Source organism: Phacochoerus africanus, chromosome 2, assembly GCF_016906955.1.
Source record: "Phacochoerus africanus isolate WHEZ1 chromosome 2, ROS_Pafr_v1, whole genome shotgun sequence".
NCBI lineage: Eukaryota > Metazoa > Chordata > Mammalia > Artiodactyla > Suidae > Phacochoerus > Phacochoerus africanus.
The window spans coordinates 89,978,252-89,993,038 of record NC_062545.1 but is presented as its reverse complement, the minus strand read 5'-3'; the positions used below and the strand labels follow the sequence as shown (position 1 = coordinate 89,993,038).

At 42.0% G+C, this 14,787-nt stretch overlaps 1 protein-coding gene across 7 annotated transcripts in view; it reads left to right on the top strand.

Annotated features, from left to right (window-relative positions):
- The window catches only part of MYO6 (myosin VI), a 146,609-nt gene that overhangs the window by 43,513 nt on the left and 88,309 nt on the right, over positions 1-14,787 (top strand). For all 7 annotated transcript variants that reach the window (XM_047763661.1, XM_047763653.1, XM_047763644.1 and 4 more), the window contains one exon: positions 9,542-9,684. In XM_047763661.1, the coding sequence (XP_047619617.1) occupies positions 9,568-9,684 (117 nt within the window). In that variant the 5' untranslated portion in view covers positions 9,542-9,567. The remainder of the gene's footprint in view (positions 1-9,541; positions 9,685-14,787) is intronic.

Sequence of the window (14,787 nt, the reverse complement as noted above, 5' to 3'; positions counted from 1 at the left end):
ATCTTAGTTATACAAGTTAAGCTAAGGTTAGTCTTGGTGTTCTGAGGCTGTTTTCTAAGAGTCATAGTGTAAAGGGCTTAGCTTTAAACATCAGTGGCTACACTGGACTTTCTGTATTTGGAAGTGCAGTGTAACCTTTGTAAAAACAGTCATTCATTAGGACCATGGCTGTGATCAACTGGATCTACTTGTACTAAGATGAGAAGGAGTGTCATAGCTGGCCTAGCTTTTGCTCCTTTTTTTATGTCTTAGACTAAAAAAAATTAGAGCTCTGTATTTTCTTATCAGTTTCTAAGCCTATAGAACTTTAGCTTTCAGTATTGACTGTAGGTATTCAGTAAATACACATTGAAAAAATAAATGAGTGAATACCAAAATTACCTCTTAATTGAATTGAGGTATTTAATTTTTATTTTATTTTATCTTATTTTACTTTATTTTATTCTTTTGTCTTTTTGTCTTTTTAGGGCCACACCTACAGCATATGGAGGTTCCCATGCTAGGAGTCCAATTGGAGCTACAGCTGCCAGCCTACACCACACCCACAGCAGTAAGGGATCTGAGCCTCGTCTGTGACCTACACCATGGCTCACAGCAACACTGGATCTTTAACCCACTGAGTGAGGCCAGAGATCGAACTTGTGTCCTCATGGATGCTAGTCAGATTCATTTCCACTGAGCCACGATGGGAACTCCAAGTATTCGATTTTTTGATAGCATCTTGAGATGTTTTCTTATTTTATATCTTTGTCAGGAGTTTGGATTTAGTGGTAGGTATTTTCTCCCCATTGTTAATGAATGTTTATTGTTGATAAAACCAAGATATTCACAATAAATTTTAATAGGAATGTTTAGTGGATGCATGATATGGTATTATAGCAATTAAATAATTCCCATACTTTATAACTAGCTGAATAAGATTAACTAGGAAATCTTTTCTAGGAAGCTCTTTTGAAAGATAACCTAAAATATGGCATAAATGAACCCATCTACAAAACAGAAACAGACTCACAGATATAGAGAACAGACTTGTGGTTGCCAAGGGGGAGGAAGTGGGATGGACTGGGAAATTGGGGTTAGTAGATGCAAACTATTATGTTTAGAATGGATAAGCAATGAGGTCCTACTGTACAACACAGGGAACTATGTCCAGTCTCTTGGTATAAAACATGATGGAAGATTGTATGAGAAAAAGAATGTGGGTGTGTGTGTATGGGTCACCTTGCTGTACAGAAGAAATTAGCACAACACTGTAAAAATCAACTGTAATACAAATTTTTTTATAAAGGTAATTTAATGACTAAAGGGAAACCTGCTGAAATATTTTTGAGAATTTTGGTGTACAAAGAAGTTCTTATGGAACTGAAATGCTCTGTAAAAAGATTGTGCTAGGTACACACAAAACACACCAGCCGTGGCCAGTGGTTCTCTGGTGCCCAGTTTTCTCAGTGTCTGGACACTAGGGAAGCTCGGAGCCTTCAGGATACACTGATACAGGTGAGAGAAGATGCCAGTTTAAAGCTTGTCTGCCAAAGGTGCACATAACATTCTTTTCATCAACAGGGCTGGGGCCTGGCCAGATGAAAGAGTACTCTTTCTAAAAGGAAATTTGATGCATTTATGCCACTCCTTTACCCCAGGTAGGAATAAGATCCTGTAGGGCAGGGATTTTTGACACTTTGTTAACTTCTCTATTCCAAGTGATTGTTTACCTATTGGAAGGTCCATGAGGCGGACAATGTCTTTCTTTTTCTTTCCTTCCTTCCTTCTTTCCTTCTTCCCTCCTTCCCTCTCTCCCTCCCTTCCTTCCACCCCCGCCCCCCCCCCCCCCAGCACCTAGCAGTATGTGGTATATAATAGGTGGTTAAATGAATGACTGTGGAATGGAGTCTTGTAATTCCTCAGAATTCTTTAAATTACTGTTTAATGCTTATTCCTTCCTTTCAGGTGTTTTGTACCCACTCTTCCAGCTCAATTCTAAATTAAATTTAGCTAGTGCTCAGTTTTGAATACCCTAGCTAATAAAACACAAGGCATTGTCATATATCACAATTATAATTAAAAGGGTAATCTTTGAAGATAAGGGTGACATAGCAGGTGGTGGCTCCTATTTTGTGGTCTGTGTCTGCACATTCTGCTCGTGGCCTCTGATCACTATTGGGATCATGGCTGGAGTTTCAGAGAAAACAGAATTCGGGTGCCTATGTGTTTGTCATCCTAAGCCTCCAATATGTTTGCTCTCCAGGGAGACTCCTGGTGATAGGATTTTTTACTTCCTTCCTTCCTCCCTCCCGTCCTTCTTTTTTTTAGGGCCACACCCTTGGCATATGGAAGTTCCCAGGCTAGGGATCGAATTGGAGCTGTCGCTGCCAGCCTACACCAAAGCCACAGCAACATGGGATCCAAGCCGTGTCTGTGACCTACACCGCAGCTCATGGCAACACCAGATCTTAACCCACTGAGCAAGGCCAGGAATTGAACCTGTGTCCTCATGGATACTCGTTGGATTTGTTCCACTGTGCTACAATGGGAACTCCAGCTTTTCACTTTTCAATAAAGCTTTAATGAAAAGTTAGTATCTCTGAAAAAGGCTGCATTCAGATTGCCTTCTGTAGGTTTCTATTAATTACTGCGTGCTTACTTTAAAGATATCAGCTGTCAATTCAGTACTAAAGATGAGATAGTTTTTAATTGATGGTGGGGACTTGCGGAGCACTCCGTCTCTCTTCCTGAATGACTTAAGGAATGTTAAGAATTTAAAATTTGCTTAGCCAACCCCACTGCTTTTTACCATTTTTTCCTTTGCATTCCTGCAAGGTATACTTTGTCAACCTTTGATGTGTGTATGTTTTTTCAGTACAATAGCATCTGTTTAACTATTTTTCATATACAGACATGCTTAATATATATGAATGTGGATGGTGTGGGTTTTCAGAATAATTTTCTTGGAACAAATAGTAATATGTATACAAGAATTTTCTGTTGTGTAACCAGTAAATCAGACTTCATTAATAAAGGATAATTTGTTATAAATAATTAGGATTCCAAAAAATATTAAATGAAGCCTTATTTTATTTTTTCGTCTTTTTAGGGCCACACCTGCAACATGTGGAGGTTCTCAGGCTAGGGGTCAAATCGGAGCTACAGCTGCCGGCCTACACCACAGCCACAGCAATGCAGGATCCAAGCTGTGTCTGTGACCTACACCACAGCTCACAGCAATGCTGGATCCTTAACCCACTGAGTGGGGCCAGGGATTGAACCTGCAACCTCATGGTTCTTAGTCAGATTCGTTCCCGCTATGCCACGATGGGAACTCCAGTGAAGCCTTATTTTAAAAGAGTTTTTATTCTAGTGAGAACCTTGCACTCAATAGAAAATAGTATTTAATTTAAGGGAAAGGGTGAGTGTTGATAGTTTCTCTAGGTACAAGTTATGCTGTCACAGAATTACAGTCAGATAAATTCTGATCAGAATCTGGGCCAGGCTGGCCTTGTCCAAAGAGTCATCCTACTCCAGTTTGGACCAGCATTTGCCTAAGTACTGAGTTTGAGGTTGGAAATCATTTTCCTTCTGAATTTTATTTTATTTTTAAAAATTTTTAATTTTTTGGTCCTTTTAGGGCCGCACCTGCAGCATATCTAGGTTCCCAGGCTAGTGGTTGACTCAAGCTGTAGCTACAGCCTACACCACAGCCACAGCAGTGTGGGATCAGAGCTGTGTCTGCAACCTACACTGCAGCTTGTAGCAACACCAAATCCTTAACCCACTGAGCGAGGCCAGGGATCAAATCCGCTTCTTTATGTATGCTAGTTGGGTTCATAACCCACTGAGCCACAACAGGGACTCCTTCAGAATTGGAAAGTCACTGCTTTATTGATTCCTGCCTTCAGTGTTGCTGAAGCCATTTCGATTCATGATCCTTTGGATGAGACCCATGTTTTTTCCTCTCATTTCTCTGGAAATGTGCAATGTCTTCTCTTTATTTCTGGTGTTCTGAAATTTGACATGGTGTCTTTTGTCTGTCTTTTTCCACTTATTGTGTTGAAGACTTAATGGGCATTTTGGTTAGATTCTAGAAAATCGTGCCTCTCAGTTCTGGTGAAATTTTCTTTGGATACTTCAAAGCATTCTCCCTGCTCAATTTTTGAAGGGGGCAGGATGTCTGTTTTTCCTAGTGTTTTGATGCTGAATCTTTTTACTTGTCTCATTTTCTTATCTTTTTTTCTTCTATTTTTCTCTTTTTTGACCCCCTCCCCCAACTTTCTCTTTTTTTTAATTCTTGGATTTCTGAAAAACTTGCCTCAGCTCTATTTTCATTTCTACTATGAGATTCTTAAAGAGAAGTGATTCTGACACTTGTTGAAATGACAAAGATGACTTTTTTGGCAACTATTGCAATAGGAATCTGTAGTCTGCTCCAGCTGCCATAATGAAATACCATAGACTGGGTGACTTATACAAGAGACATTTATCTTCTCACAGTTCTGGGGCTGGCTCTGAGGTGAGCGGCCAGCATGGTCAGATTCTGACCTTCAGATGGCGGCTGTGCTGCTGTCCCTCCCGTGACCTTTCCTCGGTGTGTGTCTGGAGGTAGAGCGGTGTCACCCTCTTTTTGTAAGGCTAGCAATCCTGTTGGGTTAGGATCCTACCCTCAGGATGTCATCCGACCTCTCAGAGGCCCTATCCCCTATTACAGTCATGAGGGAAATTAAGCTTCAACAATATAACGACTTGGAGGGACATAATGTAGTCCTTAGCAGACACGTTACATTCATTTTAGAACAAGGAGTGTTTTGATAGGGAGAGAGATGGGGCTTCACTTTGTGTGCAGCAAAGGTTCACTGACTTGTAGCCAGTGAGCAGAACACAACGGGTGCAAAATAATTTAAGTGGAAACAGCAAGGGTAGTTTCTGCCTTGTTGAAGGCAGATTAAAGACTTACACATCAAGGGGATGGGGAGCTTGATAAGATGTCGAGGGTGAGGGAATTTCTCTAACCGGCCTAGCAGGATTCTTGCTAAAACTAGCCTCTGTGGGCTGCACAAAGACAGGACTGACTAAGAGGCCTGGCTGTGGCCTGGAGAGAAGAGGGCTCACAGGAGCCTAACCAGAGCCTGGTCAAGAAGAGAGTTTTGTCAGCACGTGGCAGTTCTGGGACGCACACCCTGAACCGTTCCTAGTGTCTCTCAGTCCAGGAGCTGTCTGTCTTCTTCAGAGAATAACCTCAAGCCTCTTGGTGGAGGAGCAGGTGTTTGCCCTGCAGTGCGGAGTGTGTGTGGTGGGACTTCGGGAAACCTTTCTCAGACAGCTTTCACCTAGAGGAACTTTGAACTGTGGTTCTTATGTCCTTTGAGGTCCAGTGTTGGAATTTGGGTCACCTTTCATCTTTCCCCTCCTTCTTTACTATTTGGCTCTGAGGTTTGCTATATCAGTTGCCTCTCAGCCTCCCAAGTTCCAGAATGTTGTTGCTCTTACCTCGTCTCAGCTTCTCCCCATCTTTGTGGTCTGATGTCCTTTTAAAGAATCTTTTGATTTAGGGGTTTGATGAAGGAACAGTGTTAGATGTGTACCTTTTATTTTATTTTATTTTTAAAAATGAGATTTTTTAACCTCTTGCCTTGAAGGTATTCTTGTTATGCCCTTTTCTTTTTTGGTCTTTTAGGGCCACACCTGAGTCATATGGAGGTTCCCAGGCTAGGGATCGAATTGGAGCTACAGCTGCCGGCCTGCGCCACAGCTACAGCAACACAGGATCTGAGCCAAGTCTGTGACCTGCACCACAGCTCATGGCAATGCTGGACCCACTGATCTGGGCCAGGGATAGTACCCACATCCTCATGGATACTAGTTGGGTTCTTAATCCTCTTTGCCACATCAGGAACTCCTAGATGTGTACCTTTAAATCTGTTACCTTAACTGGGAAGCTGCATCAAATGACTGAAAATGAGAAAACAGTTTGAGTAGTTCAAGGAAATTTGCCATTCTTCTTTAGACTTTTAGGGGTTTTGCTTTACTGTGATTTTTTTTTTTCCTCCAGATACTTAATGATTCCTAAATGATCCGTCATGACCATTCTGTCATTTCTCTTTGCATTGAAGATGATCACAAGGCCATTTTCTTGGAATTGACTGGTGGTTTGCAATGATGGGTGTAGGGATAAAATGGGAGGAGGTGTCACTAGTATCTGTTGGGTGCCATTCAAACGGGGATCTCATTTTTACATCACTTGATCCTCCTAGCACTTCTGTGAGGTAAGTGATACTGTCACGTATGGGTAAGGATAAAGATAATGATCAGAGAGATGAAGTAACTTGCTGGGGAGTTAGTCAGACAGTGGTGGAGCTTAATTTCAAGCCTCGGTTTGAAGACCTTTCAGGTCTTCCCAGGCTGCCATCTCCTTTTACCCTCCCCAGACTGTGTAGACACTTCATTCATTGGCTCAGTGAGTGTTGAGGTGTTGAGTTACCTGCTCCGTGCTGGGCCGGGGGGCACAAGGAGGACTAGTCCATGCCCTGGTGCCTCAGGCTGTCATGATGAGATTTATCTTGTCATATTGACATGAGTAGGAGCTGGTAGCTAAGTTAATTAGAGGAGTCCTGGTCAGAGGCTGTGTTGGTTTTGACTAGGGTGACAGAGGAGATGCAGAACTGTGGGGGGATGTGGGGTACCTCTTGGAAGGGGAGCAGTAGGATTGGGGGGTTGGAGGATAGGGATTTGGAAGGAGCTAGAAGACTGAGGATAACTCCAGGTTTGATCTGAAAGGCATGTTGTTGGTGCCTTTACTGATGGAAGGGATGTGGTGGAACAGTAATAATCATGTAATAACAACGTGACATCTGTTGATGTCTCTATGAAGAGGTGTCTGAACCCAGAGGTATCATGTGCTGAAGAAGTAAGTTTGGCATCACTTACATATAGATTCTTTTGAAGGCCATGGGCCTAGATATTATTTAGGGAAAGAGTGTAGATGTAGGTGTGATGGTGCAGATCTGAAGCAGTGTTGCTCACTCATTTCTATGGAGAATCCTTGGTTAATTTCTTAATTCATAATTACACTTAAAGTTAGTAGCATTTACTGGAGTTCCAGTCATGGCTCAGCAGTAATGAACCTGACTAGTATCCATGAGGATTTGATCCCTGGCCTCACTTAGTGGGTTAAAGACCTGGTGTTGCCCTGAGGTGTAGGCTGGCAGTTCCAGCTCCGATTCTACCCCTAGCCTGGGAACTTCCATGTGCCACAGGTTTGGCCCTAAAAAGCTAAGGAGCAAGGAGACCCCATCACATTACCATTGTGTGGAAGATGGCAAGGAGACCCCATCACATTACCATGGTGTGGAAGACAGTAGCCAGCAGGCATACTGCAAACATGTCAGTACTTTGCAGGTGTTCCCCCGCACCCCGGCACATGGAATTCCCAGGCCAGGGATAAAACCTCCGCCACAGCAGTGACTCAAGACACAGCACTGGCAACGCCAGACCCTAACCCACTGAGCCACTAGGGAACTCCATTAGCAGCTCTGACAGTGAACTATATACTGGGTCAATCCCTGTCTTTCCTGAGACTAGACCTGATGGAGCTTCCAGATGGGAAATATAGATGTGAGAATGCCACGCAAGAGGCGAGTTATGGCAAATGGCCTCTTGAAGTGTAGATAAGTAAGAAAAAATAAGTTCCCACTGAGGTGCTGAAACTAGGACATGTGGGATCACTCACCAGCTGATTCACTGTTGCACAGTAGTCTCACGGAATCCATGCTCATTAAAAATGAAATATTTTATATGTTATGGACCCTTTGGGATACAGAAGAATTGTATCCAAGTTGTAAATGACAATGACAAGATAGAATTGTACATGTTGGGTTGGAGAATGCCAAACGTGAAAGCAGCTTTCTGGGAAAACTTGACAAACTAGACTAGAATTCAAAATCGGCAAAAACTGGAAAGAGTCCAAATGTTCGTGTGTAGGACAGCAGGTGGACAGTCCTTCAGTGGCCTGGTGTCCACAGCAGTGTGGCTGAATATCAGAATATTGTGTCAAGTGAAAGAAGCCAGACCCCAAAACAGACATACTTTTGGGATTTCCTGTCGTGGCTCAGCGGTAACAACTTGACCAGTATCCATGAAGATGTGGGTTCGATCCCTGACCTCGCTCAGTGGGTTAAGGATCTGGCACTGCTGTGAGCTGTGGTGTAGGTTGCAGATGAGGCTTGGATCCTACATTGCTGTGGCTGTGGTGTAGGCTGGAAGCTGTAACTCCGATTTGTCCCTAGCCCAGGAACTTCCATATGCTGCAGGTGCGGCCCTAAAAAAAAAGAAAGGAATATATACTGTATTATTTCACTTCTATGAGTTCAAGAAAAAGGTAATCTCTGACAATGGGATCTAGAAGAGTGGATGCCTGTGGGGGCTAGGGATTGGCCAGAAGGAGGTGCGAGGGAGCTTTAAAGTGTGTTGGAAATGTGTAGTGTCTTGATTGGGGTGTTTATTAAATGCATATATATGCATGTATTGGAACTCATCAACTTGTATCCTTAAAATGTGTACATTTCACTGTATATAAGTTTACCTCAGTAAAAAAATAATTCAGGTATGCTGAATGACAGCATTGTAAATTAAGTATACTTTAAAGTAAGAATAATAAAGAGATCACTAATCACAAAAAAACTTAAAAAACCAAACAAAAGCGCCCAGTATGCTGAATGGTTCCATGGGGACACCTGCAGGGAGCACATCCCTGTAGCCTCAGATTGCCAGGACACATTCCCAGAGGAAGAAATCTCTCACACCTCCCATTTTTATCCCTCAGGTCTAAAATAGATTCACTGTTCAACTCTTAGCTAATGCCACACGGTAACGTTTATGCCTAGGATGACATTTATGCCTGGATCATGCAATCCAGGATACTTGTCATAAAAATGGTGTGCTGTTACAGGTTTCAGTGGGCAGCAGGTAAAGACTGTGACTAGGAGTTCCCATCATGGCTCAGCAGTTAAAGAATCCGACTGGTATCCATGAGGATGAGGGTTCGATCCCTGGCCTTGCTCAGTGGGTTAATGATCTGACTTGCCATGAGGTATAGGTCACAGATGAGGTTCAGATCTGGCATTACTGTGGCTATGGTGTAGGCCAGCAGCTGTAGCCCTGATTCAACCCCTAGCCTGGGAACCTCCATATGCCGCGGGTGTGGCCCTAAAAAGAAAAAAGACAACAAAAAAACCCCAAAACAAACCCAAAAACCCGTGACTGTTGCTCTCTGTTTCTGGGCTGCTCCAAGTATGGTACTCTCCTTAGGTTGCCACCAGAGGAAGGGTAGCAGCAGAGCAAGTGTTACCTGTGGGCAGAGCAGCCTCTACCTGGTCCTGGTATAAAGATTTTGGTGGGGGCGGCAGGCAGCGGGGGTGAGTGCAGAATGATGGCAGGAGGTGGGAATTACCTGTTGGGGGGGGGTCATCAATTTACATGTTAACTTAGGAAAAAGATGTGTTCTTTTTCTCTGTCCAGATTTCTTCATGTTGCTTTGTTGGTTTCTTTGAAACAGGAGACAGTGGATAACTCACTTCCAAAATGGAGGATGGAAAACCCGTTTGGGCACCACACCCTACAGATGGATTTCAGGTGGGCAATATCGTGGATATTGGCCCTGACAGCTTAACAATTGAACCCCTGAACCAAAAAGGCAAGGTGAGTTTCCCAGAACGACTGCAGAATTTGATGTCTTTCTGTAGGTGTCTCCCTTCTGAATTAAGTAGGTATTTTTTAGTGCAGTGTAGGGGAAAGCAATTTTCTGGTAAGTGCATCTTAGTTTTCTGCTGTTACTTGATTAAATCAGAAGCACATACCCTAGGGGGAAAATGATGTATGGTCATAAAATCAGGCAGTAATTCAGTAAGCCTTTCATTATCACATTCTTAGGAAGAAATAGCTAAGTGATAAAATATGAACATTTTTATTGCTTTTTGCCATATTACTAGTTATGAATATATTTGTGATGTGTTCAACATGTTACAAAATAAAAATGTGAAAAGTGAATGGGATTATGTTAGCAAATTTTGCTTTTTGCTTTAGCTTCTGGGTATTCTTTTTTAAAAAAGCTTTTTATTAAATTTACTAGCATGTGATAGGAATAAATATATTTCTATTAAGATACTTAAGTCTTAAACATAATTAATTGTCTATTATTATTTTTGTTATAATGGTACTTTTCAAAACAAAAGCCTGCTCTAAATTTGTCTACATGGTGTCTATTTTCTTTTATGCGTAGACGAGGACTAGACAGCACAAAAAAAATGAAAGTTTGGGGAAAAAGTGACCTGGAGTATTTTTTGTCTTCATGGGGACCATAGGGTCTGTTTTGTGGGCGAATTTAACACTTTTCGGTTTAATAAATCTTCCTATTAAATAGGTCTTCTGACTGAATTAAATTTGTTTATGTCATTTCTGCTTACTTTAGCCTCTGCCAATGTTCATGAATAATTTATATTCTACTGATACATGGTTAACTAATGCCATATGACTGCCATCCTTCTGGGAACCTTAGAAAAACAAGGTGGATCTCTCATGAGGTCTTTTCACAGAGAAAACTATTCTGTTACTGTAAACAACCCAGGAACCCAAATGCATAATATATAATGTGCCGTGTTAGAGGAGCCAATTAAAGTTACCCTCAGGAAAGAAAATACAAAGTGTTTTTAGTTTTTCCTCTTATTAACAAGTACCTATTTGTACTTAGAATGCAGTATGTGTTTTAAAAAAAGAAAGATTTGAAAAAAATAAGCTTAGTTATTTTTATATATTTGAAGTTGTTGGGGAGGAAAAACCCTCCTCCACCCTTTTGAGTCTCTGGCTGGGCCTGAAAATTAAATTGACACAAGACAGATTCTCAGTAGGAAAGCAGACAACTTTTACCAAATTTTTCCATGAACATAGCAGCCTTTGTAAGAGAATGAAGAATTGAAGAAGCAACCAGAGGAGGAAGCTTTTATATCTTTTAGACAAAGAAACAATGAATTTTTGAAGAATTGAGAAGACAGAGGGGTTTGGGTTTGGGGTAGTAAGTTTTGGAGAAGCGGTTAGGAAGATAAGGGTTAGTATGCAGGACCAGGTTGGTTTGTACAGATTTCTTTTGGCCTCAGGTCCCTTCCTTTGGTGAGGAGAATGTCGTCTTTCCTACTAACACAGGACAGCACCTTTCCTGTGGGAGTTTTATCTCCTGCTCTCCAGAATAGGAAGGGTCACTGGGCCCTTTTTGCATTTGCTGTTTCTCAAGTGCTTTTTGTTGTTGTTGTTGTTGCTATTTCTTGGGCCGCTCCCGCGGCATATGGAGGTTCCCAGGCTAGGGGTCCAATCAGAGCTGTAGCCACCGGCCTACGCCAGAGCCACAGCAACGCAGGATCCGAGCCGCGTCTGCAACCTACACCACAGCTCACGGCAATGCCGGATCGTTAACCCACTGAGCAAGGGCAGGGACTGAACCCGCAACCTCATGGTTCCTAGTCGGATTTGTTAACCACTGCGCCACGACGGGAACTCCCTCAAGTGCTTTTAACTTGAGATAATTAGTATTCTAAAGTCAAATATTTGGGGGCGATGGGGATATAGTGAGCCTTTCTTTATCCTTCAGAGTTTTTTTTTTTTTTTTTTTCAGATTTCTTTAACATATTTTGTAGGCATCATCAATCAAAAGCCCAAAATGAAATGAAAAGTTTGGAGTTCCCGTCGTGGTGCAGTGGTTAACGAATCCGACTAGGAACCATGAGGTTGCCGGTTTGATCCCTGCCCTAGCTCAGTGGGTTAACGATCTGGCGTTGCCGTGAGCTGTGGTGTAGGTTGCAGATGCGGCTCGGATCCCGAGTTGCTGTGGCTCTGGCGTAGGCTGGTGGCTACAGCTCCGATTGGACCCCTAGCCTGGGAACCTCCATATGCCATGGGAGTGGCCCAAGAAATGGCAAAAAGAAAAAAAAAAAAGAATTGAAAAGTTTTTTTGTTTTTTGTTTTTTGTTTTTGTCTTTTTAGGGCCGCAACCGAGGCATATGGAGGTTCCTAGGCCAGGGATCGAATCAGAGCTGCAGCCACCTGCCTACGCCACAGCCATAGCAATGCCAAGTCTGAGCCAAATCTCTGACCTACACCACAGCTCACTGCAGCGTCAGTTCCTTAACCCACTGAGCAAGGCCAGGGATCAACCTGTGTCCTCATGGATGCTAGTCAGGCTTGTTTTCACTGAGCCACGATGGGAACTTCTGAAATGAAAAGTATATGTCCTGGTTATATTCTATTATATGTTTTCTCTCAGATCTATAAGTAGAAGATAATTCATTTCGGGCATAGAAGAAACTTGATTTTTTACATGTTATATATTTTATGTGCTTTCAACTGTGCCTTATTAGTATTAATCAGACACACACATAAATCCAATACAAAACACTTAGAATTTTAATTGTGCAGTCACGAAAACTTTATAGATCTGTAGATTATTTATAAACTAAAGTTGAAGCTTCTTTGCACAAAAATTTTTTGAAAGTGAAGAAGTTCTCAGGGATTTATTTTCATTTTAATTTCCCTCCCACATTCTGATCCGGGTCTTAATAAACTGTAAAGTGTCCTGACAACTGTGTGGTTAAAAAGGTCCCTAAGAGAAGCTGTCTTTTCCTGAATAACTCCTGCTATAGACATCATCATCATTTAGATGTTGAGGAATTAAGTGTATACAACACTGGGCAAGTCAAGCAGATCTGTTTGCTGATGCAGTAGAAGCACAGGAGGAATAGTTAGCTCCCTACTGGGGAACATGTCTTTGATGATGCCTTTTGAAGTTTTTTGATTATGGCCCACAGTAAAAAAACAGATGTTTACATTGCTTTAGATGTGTGTATTTTTCATATGTGTGTATTGATTACAAATAGATTTTACATGGCAGCAAGTACGTGTGTTGTGCATATGTGTGTGTATATTCAAATGACACATCTTTACCATACATGATGCATTCTGATATTTTCTAATGTCTTTTATTCTGTTAAAAATGCCATCTGGAACCTCTCAGTTGATTTCATGTTCCATTTTGCTACCGACTGGCCTTCAGGCTAAAGTCCTAAACACGTGGCATTTAAGGGACGACGTTGCTAGTCTTGTCTTTTGTCAGCCAGGAGTCTCCCCTCATACCCTGACCCTCCCCTGGATCTGGTGTGTCTTCCTCCTCCTCTTGCACCTTCTTCTGGAATCCAGGCAGGGCTGGGTGCTCTGTGTCACTGCTCATGGCACTCCTTCTGCCTGCAATGCCACTCTCTGCAGCCCTGTGCTTAGCAAACACATTATCCCCCATGACTGACCTAGGTCACCTCCTTTATGAACTTTTCCTATAGATGCTCAGGCTCTTCTTCCTCCTCCCATGAAGCAGAATTTACTGTTAATCATGCTTTCCTTTGAGGGACAGCGTTCATCCTTAACCTCCTGTAATACTTTATGGGAGATTTTTGTTTGCGTTTCTCCCCCCTCCCTACTAGCCTGACATCATCTCAAGTGCAGGGGCTATTTTATTTGTCCGCGTTGTCATGGTGCTGGAAGCACTGTGTTTGCTGTGTGGTACATTTACGGTGCTCTCTGTTAGTGATCTCCTGATAAGAGGAAAAGCCTCCTCCCTCAAAGAGAAAACAGTTACCTTAATGAAACAAATTTCCTCTTTCTCACTGAGTGGATGCCAAAGGGGAGAAGGAAATGGGGCTGGTAGTAATTGGGGAATGAAAAAAGATTGTGAGAAACTCTTTTTTTTTTTTGTTTTTTCTTTTAGGGTTCAACCTGCAGCGTATGGAAGTTCCCAGGCTAGGGGCTGAATTGAGCTGCAGCTATAGCCTACGCCATAGCCACAGCAAAGGTCGATCTGAGTCACATCTGTGACCCACACTGCAGCTTGTGGCAACATCAGATCCTTAACCCACTGAGTGAGGCCAGGGATTGAACCCACATCCTCATGGATACTAGTTGGGTTTGTAACCCGCTGAGCCACAACGGGAACTCTGAGAGAAATTATCTTTTAGGACTTATTACTGGTCTTTCAGCCCTGAGCCAAACCGTCCCACTCTAGGAACGCTCTGTCCTCCCCCTACCCCCAGTTTTGGACTTCTTGGAGGCTCCAAACAGGACAGAACCATCACTGGAGTCTGGGGAGTCCTTGGTCCCCATTGCTGAGGCTGTGAAAGTGGAATGTAAATCTGCGACATTACCGGTTATTTCTGAATGTTTTCCTGTAGAATCATTGTTATAAATCATAGCTGTCTTATAGTACCATTAATAATGTACATGATGGATTAGTTCCTATTTTATATTTATTCTTAAACATTTCCTCATTTATAAAACTAAGAACATGTGTACTGGGTTCCAGATCATTAACCTCTAAGGTTTTCAGGGCATCACGGTTTTCTAATTTGGGTGTGACCTTGAATGGAGGTGGAACCAACAGCCCAGTTGTACTCTGTGAACTATAGCAGTAGCCTTGTCTTACAATCTGGCGCATATATATATATATATGTATATATATATATATATATATATATATATGCATATATATACCTACAAATATTATTTTAAAATAATTGAATGGTTTTTCCTTAGAGATTTATTGGATGTGGCTGGAAACCTCAACCACAGGAATAATTATAATGGTTTGAGAAATATAAATGTATAGGTAACTGCTGGATTGGCATGGATAAAATTTAATTCTCTTTAGATGTAATTTGAAGTCATTTCTTCTCTCTTGCAAGATACTATCTTAATTCTAGAGTTTCTACCACA